The following is a 17023-nucleotide window of genomic DNA, read 5'->3' as shown; positions in this document are numbered from 1 at the left end:
TTACCCCTTAAAATCATTTTAACAGATTCACTCTTACTCATTTCTGGCTACATTTTCCTCACTTACTTCTTTCCCCTACTCCTCAGCTCCTCTCCCAGCTGTTTGAAGACCTGATGCCTCACCATCTGAAGTGGCACAATTCCAGACTGATTGTTTGCAGATTCTATTGGTACTTGCAGAAACACAGGTTTTCACTGATCCTTCTTTTTGAAGGCCACACTGCTCGCCCTTCTCTGTCTGCCTCTTCAGGGTTTTTTCTGGTGCTGATTCTGAAGATGCGAGGTATCAGTTTTATTTATGTGGCAGGCAGATCTGAGTAACATGCCTTACATCATCAGGCTTCAAATGATTCAAAGCATGAACTTTTACCCGGAAGGGAAGAAGGCTGCTCAGAAAACAATTCCTTCCCCCAAAGGTTGAACTTTGGATGCTGTTGCAGAGTGGAATGAGAGAGCTGCCAACCAATGGCTGCCATTTCCACTTCTGACCTCAAGGCACTGCATCCTCATCTCCCACAGAACAGCAGTTTACAATCCTCACCTACAGGCATTGCTTTTAAAGCTCCAACAACAGGAACACTGAGCCAGGCAAACAGGGAAAGCAGCTGCCTGGGACAGACAACATTCTTCACCCAGCCCTTTCCTATGAGCAGGGAGGCAGCAATGCTGGAGGATGTTTTTGCCTGGGTGACAGCACGTCTCCACCACGCTGTGATGCACCTGGTGACTAACAGGGACATCCAGGGAGAGGCCAAGTGTGAGTTAGGCCATGACACCTTTTGTGAGTGTCACTGCAAGTAACTGCTCTTTCCCAGGAATGACTAATTGGGAGTTCACAGGAACTGCACCCAGCAATCTGCCCTTCTGCCCAGCAGCATAAACACCCTTCTCTTCCTTTCCCCTGCAGGGGACAAACACACCCCACCCTTCCTCAGCTGAGCCTCAGAAGGCACCTGTTCACAGCACTGAGGAAAACACACAGTCCATCCAAGAGCCTTAGACAATTATACCACCAACCTTTATAAAGCAAAGCAACTATTTTCACATTAACAATTCAGAAAGTGATTCAAACAACAAAGCAGCAAACTAGGAACTAACTTAAAAGGTCAACATTGCATATACCACACTTAGTCATAATCATTTCATTTGGAGAAAACAGGCTGGATTGGGTAACTAAATTCACATGCTTTGCAGCAGCCAACTACTCCAATCACATTGCTATTACTTATTGCAACATCTTCATGAGGGGGAAAGGCTATACAGTACATTGTACTAGCAAAAATGCTTCAGAAAAATGTGCAGCAAGGTTCAACACTTGTATTTTGGTTGCTACTAAACACAAGCCAAAAAATGTGTTTTTCATAAAACAGAAATTCCTTTCCTCCTAACTAAAGGAGAAGCCTTACAGGTTATTAAACAGCACTGCAATACTTTCCCCTGTATCTGTCAGCTGCGCCAGAAGAACAGGCCTTAAATGCTGTTCAGGAAACAACTAATTTGATTACTGATATGTTACAATTCAACTTCATGCAGATTGCCACTGCTGTTCAAAGAGAAAGATGTTTCTCACTGGTTATGCCTCTGCTTTCCCCAGTAATCCTTCTGGGCCAGACAGCTCCTGGTCTGGCAGATTGGGTTAAAAACCCAGTTGTCCTTTAAGATTCATGAGGCCTTTATCATTTTGGGTAACTTGACAGTCATTTTCAAGTGTCAGACTCAAAACAGGTAGACACTTCATACTTTAAATCTACCCTCCATTTGGCAGGAAGGAGAAGCAGTGTATTTGTTTTAGACAATCTCTGCAGCCTCCATGTGGAGTGACAGATTTTATATTCATAGCAACAGGACCCCACTAACACACTAAGGCCATGTTCCAAACCAGACCAGCAGCACATTAAATCTTTCCCGGAGTGGGAACACCTGCACAAGTCAATATGATCTGAAATTCATATCTGCTCTCAGAAGTTCTAGCTTCTGTTTGATTTACTAGAGATTCAACCAGCCTTCCAACACTGAGATATGTGGGAGAACTGCTGTAATTCTTTATACTTATTTAAAATAGGTAATAGAGCTCTCAGCATCAGAGAAAATTTTCTGTTAAGAGCATGAAGTCTTCATTTCAGGTCCTTCAAAATGAAGCAGGAGATTAGTGAAAAGTATTACTCTGCCACAAAAGTAGTCTAGAAAGCCAATTCCCATTTAGCCCAGAATGCCCTCCCTGAAGTAGAAAGCACAGCTGCTGGGACATTATCTGTCACACAAATTTCATTTCATTCAACAGATCTATACCATAAAAGACAAAAAAAAAAAGGATACAAAACCCAAAATTCAACATTACTTCCTATCCCCATTCAGATTTCTAATTATGATCAATTAAATTCCCCTGGCATCTCCATGAGTTAATGTATTCCATAGTTAACATATATTGTTCCTTTTATATCCACTAGTCATTACTTTTAAATGAACTACATAGCCAGGGTTGGTAATTACTATCACACAATAGCCCTGTGAAACCTTCCTGTCAGGGATCCAGTTACCCAGCCAGGAGATAAGGGCTTTAAAAGCTCAGTTTCCATCAGGACAAGAAAGTTTTGTTTCACTTTCCAAGTTCATGCAACTGAATTTGAGATACGGGGGGGGGGGGGGGGGGGGGGGGGGGGGGGGGAAGGGGGGGGGGGGGGGGGGGGGGGGGGGGGGGGGGGGGGGGGGGGGAGAAGAGGAACAAAACCCCAACAAAAACCTGTTTTAAAATCCAACAGCAGAAATGAAAAAGTTGATTATCAAGTACTATTAAAAAGACTGTAGTCAAATGTGTTGAACAGAAAACCAATCCCAGATTACGGCCAAAACTGATGGTGCCACCCACAATGGATCATAGTATACACACACAGCACATACGCCTGACAGAGTACCCAGGTGAGCACAGCTAAGCTGGCCGAGAACTAAAACACCTCCAGCGGGAGTCCTCTGAGCCAACCATTAAAAAAAAAAACCAATCCAGAAAGCTTTGTGCAAATGCTTTTAAATTCAGAACAATTTAAGTTAAATAATCAGCAATTAAGTATGTGTAGGGATACATAAAAAGAGGATCCTAGGCAAGATTTTAAAGTCTTGTCAAAGAGATGATACTTTTAATAAAAATTATAAACCTATCAAAAGACGAATAAGCGTAATTTTAAGTCCAGGACAGAAAGGTCAAGTAAAATTGCAATGGCAAATAAGGAGTCTTCAAAAACTACGGAAATTCTGTTGCTGCTGCTGAGGTTTCCCAAGCTTGTCTTTACACCACTTCAAAAATAATCAAGTAGAAATTGTTTAATGTTACCTAAGTGAGTGTATTCTATATTAATGTTTCCCCCAAAGAGACTTAAGATGTGGTCAGCTACCACATTAGTTTCTCTGCCTTTACTGATAAGAGTTATTATTCTTACCTATTCTCCTTCTGTGACACACCATTTACCAAAAACTTTAAAAGCTGCACTACAATTTCATTTTAACAAACACAAAAAGCTAAGCAGTTAAAGGTTCTCCAGAAATTAAAAATAAATTAATTTCTTCTTAATGATTTTCTGAAGGCTGAAGTGAAGCAGTATTTGTAAGAAATGGAACACTTTCCCTAACAGAAGAAATAAAAGAAGTTTTTAGGCAAAGCTCTGCTCTTTGGAACAGATTCAAACTGCATCAGAGTGTAATTATATTAAAGACATTTAGTCCCAGTTGGCACAATGAGAACAAATAAAAATTCTAGTACACACGTAATACTTCCTCCATTCACATGTTCTCCTCGTATGAACTATATTCTTGTTTCTTTATCATTTGTAATTCCAAAGAACAAGTAGGACCTTTTCCTTCCAAAACACTCTACATTAAACAGTTCAAAGGGACCTTTTACTATTTCCCAGAACAAAATAAAATGATAACAAACCACCACCAAATCCCCCCCTCCCCCTCCATCACAGATTTTGGGGATTTAGTCATTTCCTATAACATATATTGCTGTCTTTAAAATTACATTAAAACATGTGTTTTTCCAAGTAGCTACTTGCTGGCATCAAAGTTACCCAAAAAACTAATTTGGCCATGAGTGAGAAGAGAAATGCCCCAGAAAAAGAAAAGTTTACAGACCTAGATCGGAAATTTCTGCAGCAAGGGATTCAGAAATAGACACATTAAAACAAGGGCAAACCCAGAGCCAGCGTAAAGCCAGCCTTTCTCACTTTTCTCAAACTGCTGTACTCTCTTCAGAGTCACCCTGGCAAGCCAAATGAGAGCAAAAAAACCCCAGCAACGGTCTTACAATTCTGAGCAATAAATACATACAGCTGCATTTGCTCTCCTCTAAAAGGGAGAAGAGCCTACATCAGAATCCTCCGGTGCTGCACAAGTTCTGCATCTCACAGAACATGTTGGATTTTGTAATAAGAAAGCATCAAAAGCTTATGCATAAAAACTTACATCCTGTGGAAAAGCATAAATGTGAGGTAAAACTGTGCAGAACTGTAACTCATTCTCTTATCTCAGTGGAAAAAAAAAAATCACCTCCTCATTAATCTGATAAAAGATTATCTAAAACCTCCATGGATTAGTCCACAGCTGAAAACTCTGCCCACATCTCAGATTAAAATAAAGGTCACCATAAAATCTTTAGGGGAAATTTTGACCATTGACTTAGAAAGTATGTTTCCAAAATGAAGTAAAATAAGGTGTCCTGAATCCTAGATTTAAAAGGCCTTTTCAGAACTGTCTTGCAGGCTCATTTTGCCCAGTGCAAATACACATCAATAGGTAACAACTGAGCATTCAAGGACTTTTTACATTTACATTCATTTCCCTAACAAAAAAAATTCCATCAATATTCAAAGTACCTGTCAAGGTAAAACAACCATCACATACCTTCATACGAAAAGGCATTAAAAATAAACTTGGTTTGTCCACATGAGGCTAAACTCAGATATACAGAGGAGCATCACCAATTAGTAACTCCAATTCTAGATCCCCATGTAAAATGCAGTAATGAGAGATTTTTAAAAAGGAATGGAATCTACAGATTTACCCATAGGTATCTAAAGACATCTTTTTTTCAGGTTTTTTTTTTTTTTAATGATTGATCAAATGTCATATTTCTTATGTACAGCCTTCATTTTAATTTCATGTTCTGCAGAGGATTAGCATGCAAGGTGCTTTATGGCTTTTTAACCTGACAGGACAAAACACAGTACATAATAATGGTTTCTTTAGGTCCTCAAATGTTTCAGAATTACAGAAGGGGATATTCTCCGGTATTATTAAATAGGACTAAAGCATTTAATACTTAGAAGTATTTTATTTTGGACCTAGAACACATCCCTAAGAAGCAGTAACTCTTCAAATAAAATAAACTATTAGAAAAAAAACAGATAAAGAGCTACAGACCCAGGCAGTTGGCACAAACCCAAACAAGAACAACCAATCAAAGCAAAGCTATTTTCAGAAAGTTTAAATTGTCTAGGGAAAGGAGGAGGGCTACATCTATATTTATTACAAATAAAGTATTCATACCTAACTAGAAAGGCAGTTGTACTCAACACATGAAAATTAATTATCCTAAGGCACCTGAAGATACAGAGCAAGCTGAAAATACTAACACAGGGAACTGCTGTTAGAGAGCACATTGATTACAGTTGTTCACCTCCTTGCATCTCATCTACCCAGGGAAAAGTGTCTTTGATAAATGTGGAAAATGCATTTACAACAGAACAGGATTTCTCAGGAAGCTCCTGTAAGCATAATCCCCAGAGGGTCCAAAGGACACAAAAGCTTAGAAAAAGGCCAATAAACAGGACTTCAAAAACACATGTCTTTTCAGAGCTGCCAACAAGTTTGGGAAGTGGTGGGACAAAAGTAATTCAACCCAAAAGTCAGACTGTTCTGAAAAGTTTCTTTAAAATAATTGTTCCCAGCACCTAAGAGAGGCAGACCTGCCAATCACTCCATGCCATGCACTGAGTGCTCTCTCCTGTCACTGGATTCCATAAAAAATTTAATGGAGAAAGGTATTACCAGCATTTCCTGCTACCTGGAAACTGCAAAAGAAACATAAATCAGCACCACATGAATAGAGAAGCTCTTTGTGATCTCATGTTGGAAGAAAATGGACTAGAATTCCAGACTTCTCTGAAAGTCCTGTGTGGGTTACCATGTTATTTTAGTTTCCGTATTATTAGGAGGGCGAGAAAAATTTTGCTTTAACTTACCTGACTGAAGAGCAGTGTTCACAGAGCACTTGGAACAAGTAAGATCATAGAGAGTCACTAACACCTTAAAGCAGCAACAGCAAAGACTGAGAACCACATTAAAACAGCTCTAGAATCACACATATTCTAGCAAGAACTGTGCAGAGATCATAAACTACTACTGACAGCTTCTGTGCTTAAAATACTTTTAACTTCTAATTCATAGAAGAATCCATAGAAGGTTAACAAAACAAACTCTAAAGAATCCTTGTCCTAAGAATAGCCGGAAAATAAAATGTCAAATTTGGAACTAGAGAGTACCAGACATTTCTCTATCTGCTTAAGGCAACACTCCTCTCATTCAGATTTATGTTCAATTCAGATACCTAGACACTAAAATTGCAAAAGTTCAGCAGTACTGTGGCTTTTCAGCTGCAGGACACAAGAGTGACCGAGCACAGGAGAACATCCAAGACACTGAAATGGCGCCCAGATGGCCCCGAACAACCTAAATTTTTACCACACTAAGGACAAAGCATTTTGCTTATTAAAAAAAAAAAAACCAAAAACCCAAGCAAACAGACAACACAGAAACACTGTCGACCTTCAATGAGCAAAGATATTAAGTGAGGCTGAGTTAAAACATTAGGACAGACTTCCCCAGCTTCCCAACTGACTGTCACGACGTAAGGGGTCTGGGGAGTTTTTCAGCTTGTCAAAAGCTTCTAGAGCCTTGCAACTATTACGTACATTTCAGTATCATCTCTCAATGATTAATTCTGAATTAAAGAATGGCTTAAGCATTTCATGATTAAAAATACTGGACTATGAGACAGACAAACACAAAAACACTCACTCAAGTGCACAGGGCTGAAGCAATTCCTAGTTATTCTATTACAGTACATTCAAATATTTCACAAAATCCACAAAAGCATTAAGGCAAAAAAAAGTATGTGGCAAAAGCATTCCCACGTGTGTTTTCATGTAAATACATTTTCTTATTTTTCCCATAGTATTTATAACTCTAAGCATTTCAAGGTGTAAACTTATGGACAAACGTTGGCAAGAATTTTCCCCGGACTTTGTTATTCAGAACATGAAAGAGGCCTTGCCACAAACAACACTGAAATCAAAGGCACCAGCTCCATCTGCATCCCCCTCTGTTTCTTGCATTACACACAGAAGAGAGCGGTACTTATGAATCAGTGAAATGTATCAAAGCTTTCTGGTGGTTTGGTTTTGGGCTGCTTTTTAGTTTTTTTCAGGAGCAATGGAGGTAACTCCTATTTCTAACAGCTGCAGTACATTTTAATTGCAACATCTGACAGGTCAATTACAGATTGCCTGACCTTAACAGCTGCTTCACAGGCCTGACTCCCATTGAAACCAACTGAGTCAGAAAATGATGAGCACCTCCCAAAACATATTTTTTAATGCCTAATTGCTAAGAAACCATGGGAGGTAGATATATGGGGGAAAAAAAAAACCAAACCAAACTTTGCTGACATTCTGAATTTAAATTATCATTTCACAGGAAAGTAAAGACATCATATTTCTCACAAGGAGAAGGTAAAGTGAGGTCGTTGTGCATATGAGGATCCTACCTACTCTGTTTTTCTCTCTCAAAATGTGGTACTGATAACAGGCCTGGAAAGATAATTTGTCACGTGACTTCTCAAAAAAAAGCAAACAAAATTAAGATTGGGAAGAACATAAACAGACCTCTCATCTCTTCTTTTTTCAGCAGCATGGATCTACCTCAGCATGGTCTTTCCCCGTGTGAATCAGGCCACTAATGTGAAATTAAGCAAATAGAAAATTTTCCTTAAAAGGTGTTAAGTTCATTACAGGTTTTCTGAACTTTTCAGCACTCTTTGAGAAGCATTCTCACCCCTTACTCATCTTCTCTCTACCTCTGCTCCGCTATGGTATAATTCGGTCGTAGCACACAGACACAGGTCCTTAACTTAGTGGAAGGCAGACCTCAGGCAGACCAATACAATGGGACTTCTGTAAATGAAATCACTTCTCCAGAACTCTCTTTCAGAGAGGCACATACTAAATTTTGACCAGCTATGTAGGGAGCTGTAAAACACACACACAGATCTCACTTCTGAGAACATTAATCAGCGTAGCTGTCTTCAGGAATTTCATCTGACAACAGGCTGAAAAGTAAAAAAGTCAGAAGGTGGGTGTCTTGTAACAATACAGAGCAAAATTCACCAGTTACCTGCTGAATTCACAGTGCAATATGAACATATGAATTAATTTTTAAGGACTCCAGTACTTGACATTCACACTGTATTAAAGCAAGCTCTCTATTGTCATTATCCTTTGCAGTTGCTTGTAAAAAAAGAGCTGAAGTCTTCCCTTCCTTATCCTGTATTTGCTATTCAATAAACAGGTATCACCAGTGTAATGTTTGTCCAGGAAATGCCTAAAACACCATAAAAGTTTCCACTACTGCACTCAAAATTAATTTCTATAGTCTCAACCACTTGACGAAACAGTTAAGAGTGAATGCACTCCCCTCTTTGTGGGTTACATTTGTGCACACATATGCACAGAAAGAGAAGTGTCTTTAAAGCAGCTTCATGGAAATAATTTTAGGTCATCAATTTTAAGGTCTTGATTTGCTGGGAGATAAAAGAACAGCAAAAGCCACCAGATGGATTCCAAAGGGCAAAGGGAAATAAATGTCTTTGAGCCACATTCTGCCTTGTTCAATTACAGAATTATGCAGGCAAGTCTAATTTCAGGCATAGGGCAATGCTCCTATATACCTGCTTAATTAATCCACCAGGCATTTGTTTATCAAAGAAAGTCAAGCTCTGAATTACAAGCACTGTGAGTAGGTTTGTGGGTACACACAGCACATACTCATCAGGGTGTGGGTGTGTAAACGAGGCTTTTAATTGCTCAGAGAGGTCAGGGCAGAAAAGCCAAGCAGGAGTGGCAGCTCAGGCTGTCTTCCAAGGTAAGGTGACAAAATAGTGATGACTGAAGGGTGAGAAAGCTGCTCCCATACCTACAGAGCTGCGTCTGCCGTGCTCTGTAGAATGAAGGCTTTAGAGACAACATTGGTCACTCTTTTGGGGAAACTGAACTAAACAGTGCAAATGGAAATGCACACATGGGATGAAAATCTCTCACCTCCATTCATCACCACCCCGTGAGACAAGCTCCTCTCTGTGAAAATGAGGAACAGCCTCCACACCCCCTCAAAAGTTCTCCCAGCTCTGTGAAGGATCAGAAGTGTGATGCCAACAGACAATCCCTTCTTCAGCAGCCTGAGATCTGAACAGACCACACAAACCAGCATTGATTTGGCTGGGGTTACTGGAGGAGGAGGCTCAAAAAGCCACTGTTCACACCTCACTTTTTGTGTCTACAAAGAAGTTTGCAAGACAGTCAACCCGTGGTATTTTCATTGGTAAATGCACTGCTTAGGGCAGCTGGTTGGAAGAAGTAGATTAAAAAAATATATCCTAAGAAAGCAAAAACACTCATGGGGCAGCACCACGATTTACTCATTTTTATAATTTCAATTGTGAAGTTTTAACTTGGTAGAAAGAATGATAGCTATCTAGCTAGAATTTACAAATAAAACTGGAAAGTTGGCCCAACTCATCAGAAAAGCAAAGGTTCATAAAATCTGTTCAATACTCAAAAACCATTGCAAATGCACATCTCAAAGCTGCATGACAAAAGAAATGGAGAGCCATACAACTAAATATTTACGCTCTTAAATACAACACACCTCTTAATGCATCTTTTCAGACATTCACAGAGTTTTCTGAAACTGCTGGGCACTGCTTTCAGCTTGCCTGAAACCTCTCAGCAGTGTTAAGGCTTCTGGGAACACTCGGCCTGTTGTCATAAAGGGAATGATAAAAGAGAATAAAGGGAATTAGAAAATAGGAGAAAGTTTGTATGCACAGCTGGTCCGTTCTCCATCCCCATCTCTTGCTACTCACTAAAAAATAACATAGAAGAGTAACACTTTTTTCTTTTTTAGGAAAATACTTTTGTAAAGTTGTCACGCGTTTGCTCATAAGGTTTATTCAAAACCTGGCAGAGTGTTTATTAACCAGCACACTGAGTTGACAGACATTTAGGATTATCTCCCCCTTAGTTCTTTCCACTTCCCCCAATTCCTTTGTTTAATACTTCAAGTCAAGTTGAAAAGGAAGAAGTGTGAAAGCAATTAGACAAAAAGAAATCCTACTGAGGAGGTCTTAAAAAGATAAGCCTTATCAAACTTCACAGCAGCTCCAAACCAGACAAGAGTTTTACAGACCACTTTCATTTTCCACCAAAGTACTTCTTTCTGTGACCAACCCTGAGCATTACAGAAGAGTACTAGGAAAGAAAGTAAAGCCCCTCTGGGCAACAGGGATGATGGATATATATTAAGCAAGCAAAATGGAAACGTCCAGCTTGAAAAGCATTCAGGGAGAAATCTTCACCTTGCCCTGGCCACAGTGGGGCATGGAGATGGGAACAAGAAGTGGGAAGTGACAGTGGGCAGGGCTGTGGGAATGCTATGCAATGCTCCGCTCTTGCAAGGGCATTGCTCCCGGCCTCAGCCAGAGGAGTCTGGGATGGATCTCTGGCAGAGCCTGGCACAGGCAGGCTCTGGATACTCGGAGGTTTGAGAAGACAAGGAAGCAGAACACGCTGCAGCTTGAAGGCAGGAGACAGTGAGCACCAAACTCAGACAACTTCCACTGTCTCTTCATTTCACATGTTCGGCGACGTTTCCTGACCAAGCTCCCACAATGCAGGCGTGTGAGCACCACCAGCTCCTTCTCACAGAGCCCTCATTCTTTGAGCCTGTCTGGGCTCATAAAAACAAACCTTTTTCTTTTCTCAGTCTTAATCCTGACTTCCAGGGAAACACAGTGGTTTTTACAGCTCTCTATTTAATTTCAGATCAGAATTCCACTGCAGCTCATGACAGGTCACATTCACATTTCACTCCTCTGCCATCTGCTTTGAAATTCCCAGTATCAAAGGAGTCCATACCTTTGTGCTTATAATTTTGCAGTCCTGTATTACAACCGAAGTGTAATTTAAACAAAACACATGAAACCTGGAGTAAGATCTAAAGTCTTGTAGCTCTGTCTTCTACTTCCACTACTAAAACCCAATATAGCAATTTTTTGGCTCAAACAGATCCTTTAAAAGACTACTCCAATGCCTGAATATCCATTTTCATACTCTTAAAAGAGATCTTATTCTAAGCTTGACCATCCCACCTTCTCACAGCTCCAGGATAACAATCCTGCAGGATATGCAATATAGTCACAGCACTAAGGGACATTCTCCTACAATATTCCTGCCATCCAACACCAGCAGGGTCAGAGAGCACAACACTTTATAAACCACTGAGACACTGAGTAATGAATACTAAAGCCTGGTTCACACGACGATTCATTTCTGCTGCCCTCCTGGCCTTTATGGGAAAGCACCACTGTTTACCATGTTTATTGATCTTCTGTTACCCACTGTCCATCAGGCCTCTACCCTTTTAGAACCCCAACTGCACTAGGTATTGATTTGGACTTTGCATAGCAGAGTAACACATCTTGCTGTCAGGAGAGGACAGAGTTAAAATAAATAGGAAAGACAACGAACAGAGAAGTAAGAGTTTTGAGGAGCGGAAAGGCAAGATCAGAGAATAAACCCTTTCTTATCATTATATTCTCATGTCTCGCCAAAGACACTAACAGTTGGCTTCATCAGAGACAACAGTACCCAGAGAATAAATAAATAGGACTGGTAAATAACACACCACCTTAGAACTCCAGAGGGTGAAGCAGGAAGAAAAACCACCTGCAAAACTTACAGGGCTTACTGCACACTGCAGACATCTCAGTCACTCTAACCTACTCTTCTGTCAAAACTTGCTCCTCTGCTTCGTTTCCCTCACCATTTCCAACAGAAACAGGACTGGCCTTGGCTTACACAAGAGTCTTCAAGCAGTGCCTCTCAGATGCTTTAATTGAGCAATTTCAACTTAAGACTCTTGGTTTCTATTTTTCAGAGATAATGGTCATCAAGGAGTTCATTAAAGGAAATAATGAAAGAGGCCGATTCTGCATTACAGAACTGGTCTGACTGGGAGTCCTGCACTACACTGGTCTTATTGTTACTGTGCTGACCAAGGAGAGGGGATTTTGCTCTGTACAGACTCAAACTCATGAAATCAAGTCAGCACATGGCAGCCTCCAGTGCAAAACTCCAATAAGGACTTGTGTGAAAGAACCTAAAAATCACCTTAAAACACTTAAAATTTTGTTTGTCGAGTACGTAGATACTTTAGTACCTGTAGTACACAAAGCTTGGTCCAAATCCAAGCAAATCCATTCACTTACAGCTCTTCCGAAGAGGACACTACTTCAGTGCTATCTCTGCAAGTGGTCAAACCCCATCCCTCACAACACTCTGAGGGAACAGGGCCTGAGGCTGCTGGGTGAGGATAAACCCTCCCAGCCAATGCACAACCTTCAGGTCTTGTTGTCTTAAGCCAGAAATGGGGTTTTGATCAATTATTATTAACTTTCAGCCTTCAAACTTCTGGCTTGCCATGTTAACAGAAGCTTTATAGAAGCTAACCTCCAAGAAGAGATAATTCACAATTCTGTCAAGAACAGCTGATCATATATTTTTATGACACAATAATTGGGATTTTGTCCAGAAAAGATGATTAATTCAACCACTTGCAGTACAAAAAATCCGCCCAAACCAAACCGTTTACTTTGTGGATCTGAACCATTTAGCACAATCCTCTACAATAAGGACTGATGCACCTTTTTTTTATATCAACAGTTCTGACATGATATTGTTCTCTCAGTATCTCACTGTTCTACCCTCCTCCACCTTGAAAGCACAACACATCCTTTCAAGTGTCCACTTTGCATTACTTAAAAATGTTCATGGCCTTTATCAGGCACATGTGGCACCCTTGTACACTTCCAGAGTTGGTTTCTACTCTGAATACATCTATTCTAATACAAAGTACACACTCATGACAACTCACAGTATTAACTCTTATCTTTATTTCTCTAATCTCTAAGCCTACATTATGCTCTCATTTTTCAGCATACGTTGTCATCTGATTGTTTCATTTAGGGCAGTAAGGGCTTCTAGAACATGAGGCCTTTATTCACGGATAAGTGTTTTAGAGCACACTGAATTAGCATTACTACTGTGGACATCTGATAGCACAATTTCTAGCTTACCAAAGGAAAAGAATAAAAAATATTTGAGGGACTTTTTCAAGCTCCAAGACTGTGTTTAAGACCAGAATTTACTTACCCTATGCTCCATTCTTTTGAAGACTACAGTTTATCCTAATAAACAGCCTTTATTTTTCTTCAGCTCCCAGGCAGGGGTCAGTTACACTCTGCACACTCATCTCACGGGCAGAAACTGGCTAAAGCTCAGTCCTTGAGAGCAGGACAGGGGAACATGTCCTTACCTATGCCCACTGCCATGCGCGTGACTGGTCACCTGCACTCACACAATGTAACTCTGGTGGCCTTTCAGACATGCTGCAAGAGAAACCTTCTGATTTCATCATATGGAATTGGCTGAATTTGTACAGAACATGACGGTAGAGCAGCATAATCCCCAAATCGATCAACTAAAAAGCTGTTTGAATGCAACAATGCATCCTCAGTCCGCTAGCTACATGATTTTAAGTTTATTTCAGTTATATTAGCCTTTTATTTGCTAAGTAAGTTTCCGTATCTCCCATTACTTTGTTTACACACCTACCACAACAGAGAAATTACTGGCATTACACATTATGTCCAGGCTTCCTGCTCCACATTCTTTACTTGGAAAACAGTTGTTTTAGAAGTTCTTTAGTTAGAAACAACTAAGCATTTGGTATTAAAAGCTGGAACTCCTAAGAGTTGTTATCCCATAAAAAGAAGTACGCAATTAATACACAGTATTGGGCCGTGTCCTTCTTCAAGTTTTAACTCTGGATTTTATTCATTCTTTTTTTTTTTCCCGAAATAAAAGCAATATAGGTCATTTCAATAAGTTCTTTGCATGGACCAGAAGCGTTGTTCACAACAGAATATTCAGCTTACCAGTACAATTCCCAGGTGATACCATACCCCAGCAAACTCCAGTGTAAAACATCTCTGAGCACAGAATCAACTTCTTGGTCTTTTACTCAAAGAAAGCACCCTGCCCTGTTTTAGAAACACCACCTCAAGTCCCAGCACCTACTTGGAGCATAATTAATATGCCACCCACAACACAGCACCTTGTTGGATCAGCCCTGAAGTCAGACAGAACAGTAACCTCCCATATATCATAAAACAGCATGATGTCAGAGTCTTTAAAAATCAATTTTAACATCCAGAAACACTAGTTTACTCTTTTATGCTTAAGGTGAAGTGCTTTTATGTCTAATTTAGCACATTTTCAGTTCCAAGAAAATCAACACAGGGCACTCACACTCCCTGAATTTTATTCGATTTAGGAATATGAAGTTATTTTAGCACTAAAAAAGACAACATCTTCTTGTAAAAATACACACCCCTGAAGTTGTGAGCATGCCTTATTTTTCCTGAGTTACACAGGCAATATCATCTTGAAAGAGAAGTATGACAAAGCATCTTAACAGAAGATAATCTTACAGCACTGAATCTTACAGCTAATTTACCTTATGGTTATAATACTTAAATTGCATACAAAAGCTTAAATTAATCTCTGCTGTGTACTTCATTTCCCAAAATTATAGTCAGGAGTTCCTCTAGACATTTGCTGACAGATACAAATCACCAAGAAGTTGAGCACAAACATTTAGAAGGAACTTTAGCACATACTGAAAAGACACAATACACGGGTTTAGCCCCTGAACTGCACTAGAGATAACATGACACTGAGAATTAAAAGAGAAGCAGAAACCGAGGAGCCGACAGCTAGGGCAAGAGAGAGTAAACAAATTTTAGTAGACAGGAAACCTCTCGGCTTTAGTGGTAAAACCAACTGAAAAATTCTCCCCCGGTTCCAGCAGGAGCGACCGTTGCCACCTCCTCTGCCGCTTGTTTTTACGGTGTCGCTCGTACTCCAGCAGCTCCTGCCCAGATGCACCCCCGGCTCGGCAAACCCCGCTCCTGCGCCGAGGGGAAGCGGCTCCATCCCGCCCAGCCCCGCACCGGCCCCGCACCGGCCCGGCCCGGCCCGGCCCGGCCCCGCTCCCCACGGACTCCCGGCTCACCCCCGGCCGCCATCCGCCCTGCCCGGCCCCGGGAGCCGTCAGCGGCCCGGCCCGACCACCGCCCTCGACTCCTACACTCCTTCCAGCCCGCAGCCCGCGGGGACCGGCGGGCGCTGCCGGCGCGGGGCTGCCCGGCCCCCTAACCTCAGCCGCGGCTCTCGGCACCGCCCACACCCCTCACCTCAGCTCTCGGCACTGCCCCAACGCCTCACCTCAGCCGCGGCTCATGGCACTGGCCGGCGCCCCAGGCCCGCTCCTGCCCGCGCCGGGCGGCGGCAGCGGCGGGAAAGCGGCGGCGCCACCAATCCAGGCCCCGCGGGGGGACGGGCCTGCCCGAACCGCCGCAGCGCCGGCCCGAGGGGGCGGGACGGGGCGGGACGGAGCGGGGCGGGACGGGGAGAGGGATAGGGATTGAGGGATAGGGGCTGAAGGACCTTCGGATAGCGGGCGCGGGCCTGTTCGTTCGGCGGGCGCGGCCGGTGTTCTAGCGGGCGGTGGTGGTGACGCTCGGAACGGCCCCCGGGGCGAGGAGCCGCTCAGGCCCGTGGCCGGCGCGGGTACGGAGCTCTGGCCGATCCCGGTTCCAGCCGCTCCCGGGCGTGTCGAACCTCCCGCGCCCCGTGCGGGCCGCCCCGATAAGCCGCCGGTTCCAGGAACGGGGCGTTCGGTGCGGGTTTGTGTCACAGGCTTAGTGCAGGGTTCGCCGCTGACATCGCTGAGGGAGCGGCTGCGGCAGGAAACGTGTCCGCGACCAGGCACAGAGAAGCTGGTTGGTATCTAAACATTTCACAAACGGCCAAAAATTATCGGCTACCTAACCGAGAAGGCATTTATCCCAGGAAATGTGCGCTGGTAGAGGTCATTTTATTTACCCTTCATATTTCCCAATTTGCAGTACACAGAGAAAATTAATTCTCTGTGTCAAAAGGTTGTTTTCTCAATAATGGTCTTATGCAATAAATTACAGCCTTTTTACTGCTTTTACCCTTTACTTAATTGCTCTTGCTTCTGAAGGCAGTTTGTTATGACATTACAACGTTACACCAGGTCAGACTGATGCTGGCCTTGGCTGCCCCACGTTTCTTTAGCCAACCCTTGGGTTAATTTGGCTGTGCCAATTATCTTCTCTTTAATAATTTCGGTTTGAATTAAAACATAAAGAATCCTGCAAGATCTTTCAGACTCTTTATTTCATTCTAGCGTTCAAATTTATGATACCTTATGAGGTGTTAGGACCAAAGTTAATTTATTTACTAACCAACATTTAGTGGGATATGTGAACAGAATTCAAATGACTCCAAACTAGCCAATGCAAAGAGTTAAGTATAAATTATTAATTTTCAAACCGTTTCCTATCTTATCTGTAGCTGTGCCGAGGTCTGGGGTACTGTTGCTCCAGGCATTATACATATGGTACATAGTAGGGGTTGCAGTCTAGGTCAAAAGTAGATGCAGGTAGCACTCAGACTGCTTTTCTCATTAAATGGCAGCAACAGTTCAGTGCTTGTGGAAGCAAATTATCTTTGAGTTCGGTTTTTAAAAGTAGGATTCCTGCATGGAGTGGA

General features: G+C 41.9%; 1 protein-coding gene across 1 annotated transcript in view; it reads right to left on the bottom strand.

The window, feature by feature from the left end:
- The window catches only part of TEX2 (testis expressed 2), a 44726-nt gene extending 29245 nt beyond the window's left edge, over window positions 1-15481 (bottom strand). The window contains 1 exon segment of the mRNA XM_032128857.1: window positions 15459-15481. Within this exon segment, the coding sequence (XP_031984748.1) occupies window positions 15459-15471 (13 nt within the window). The 5' untranslated portion in view covers window positions 15472-15481.
- Between the last annotated feature and the right edge of the window lie 1542 nt (window positions 15482-17023).

Source organism: Corvus moneduloides, chromosome 19, assembly GCF_009650955.1.
Source record: "Corvus moneduloides isolate bCorMon1 chromosome 19, bCorMon1.pri, whole genome shotgun sequence".
Classification (NCBI taxonomy): domain Eukaryota; kingdom Metazoa; phylum Chordata; class Aves; order Passeriformes; family Corvidae; genus Corvus; species Corvus moneduloides.
The sequence above is the reverse complement of the archived record's forward strand: the minus strand, read 5'-3'. Positions and strand labels throughout refer to the sequence as shown.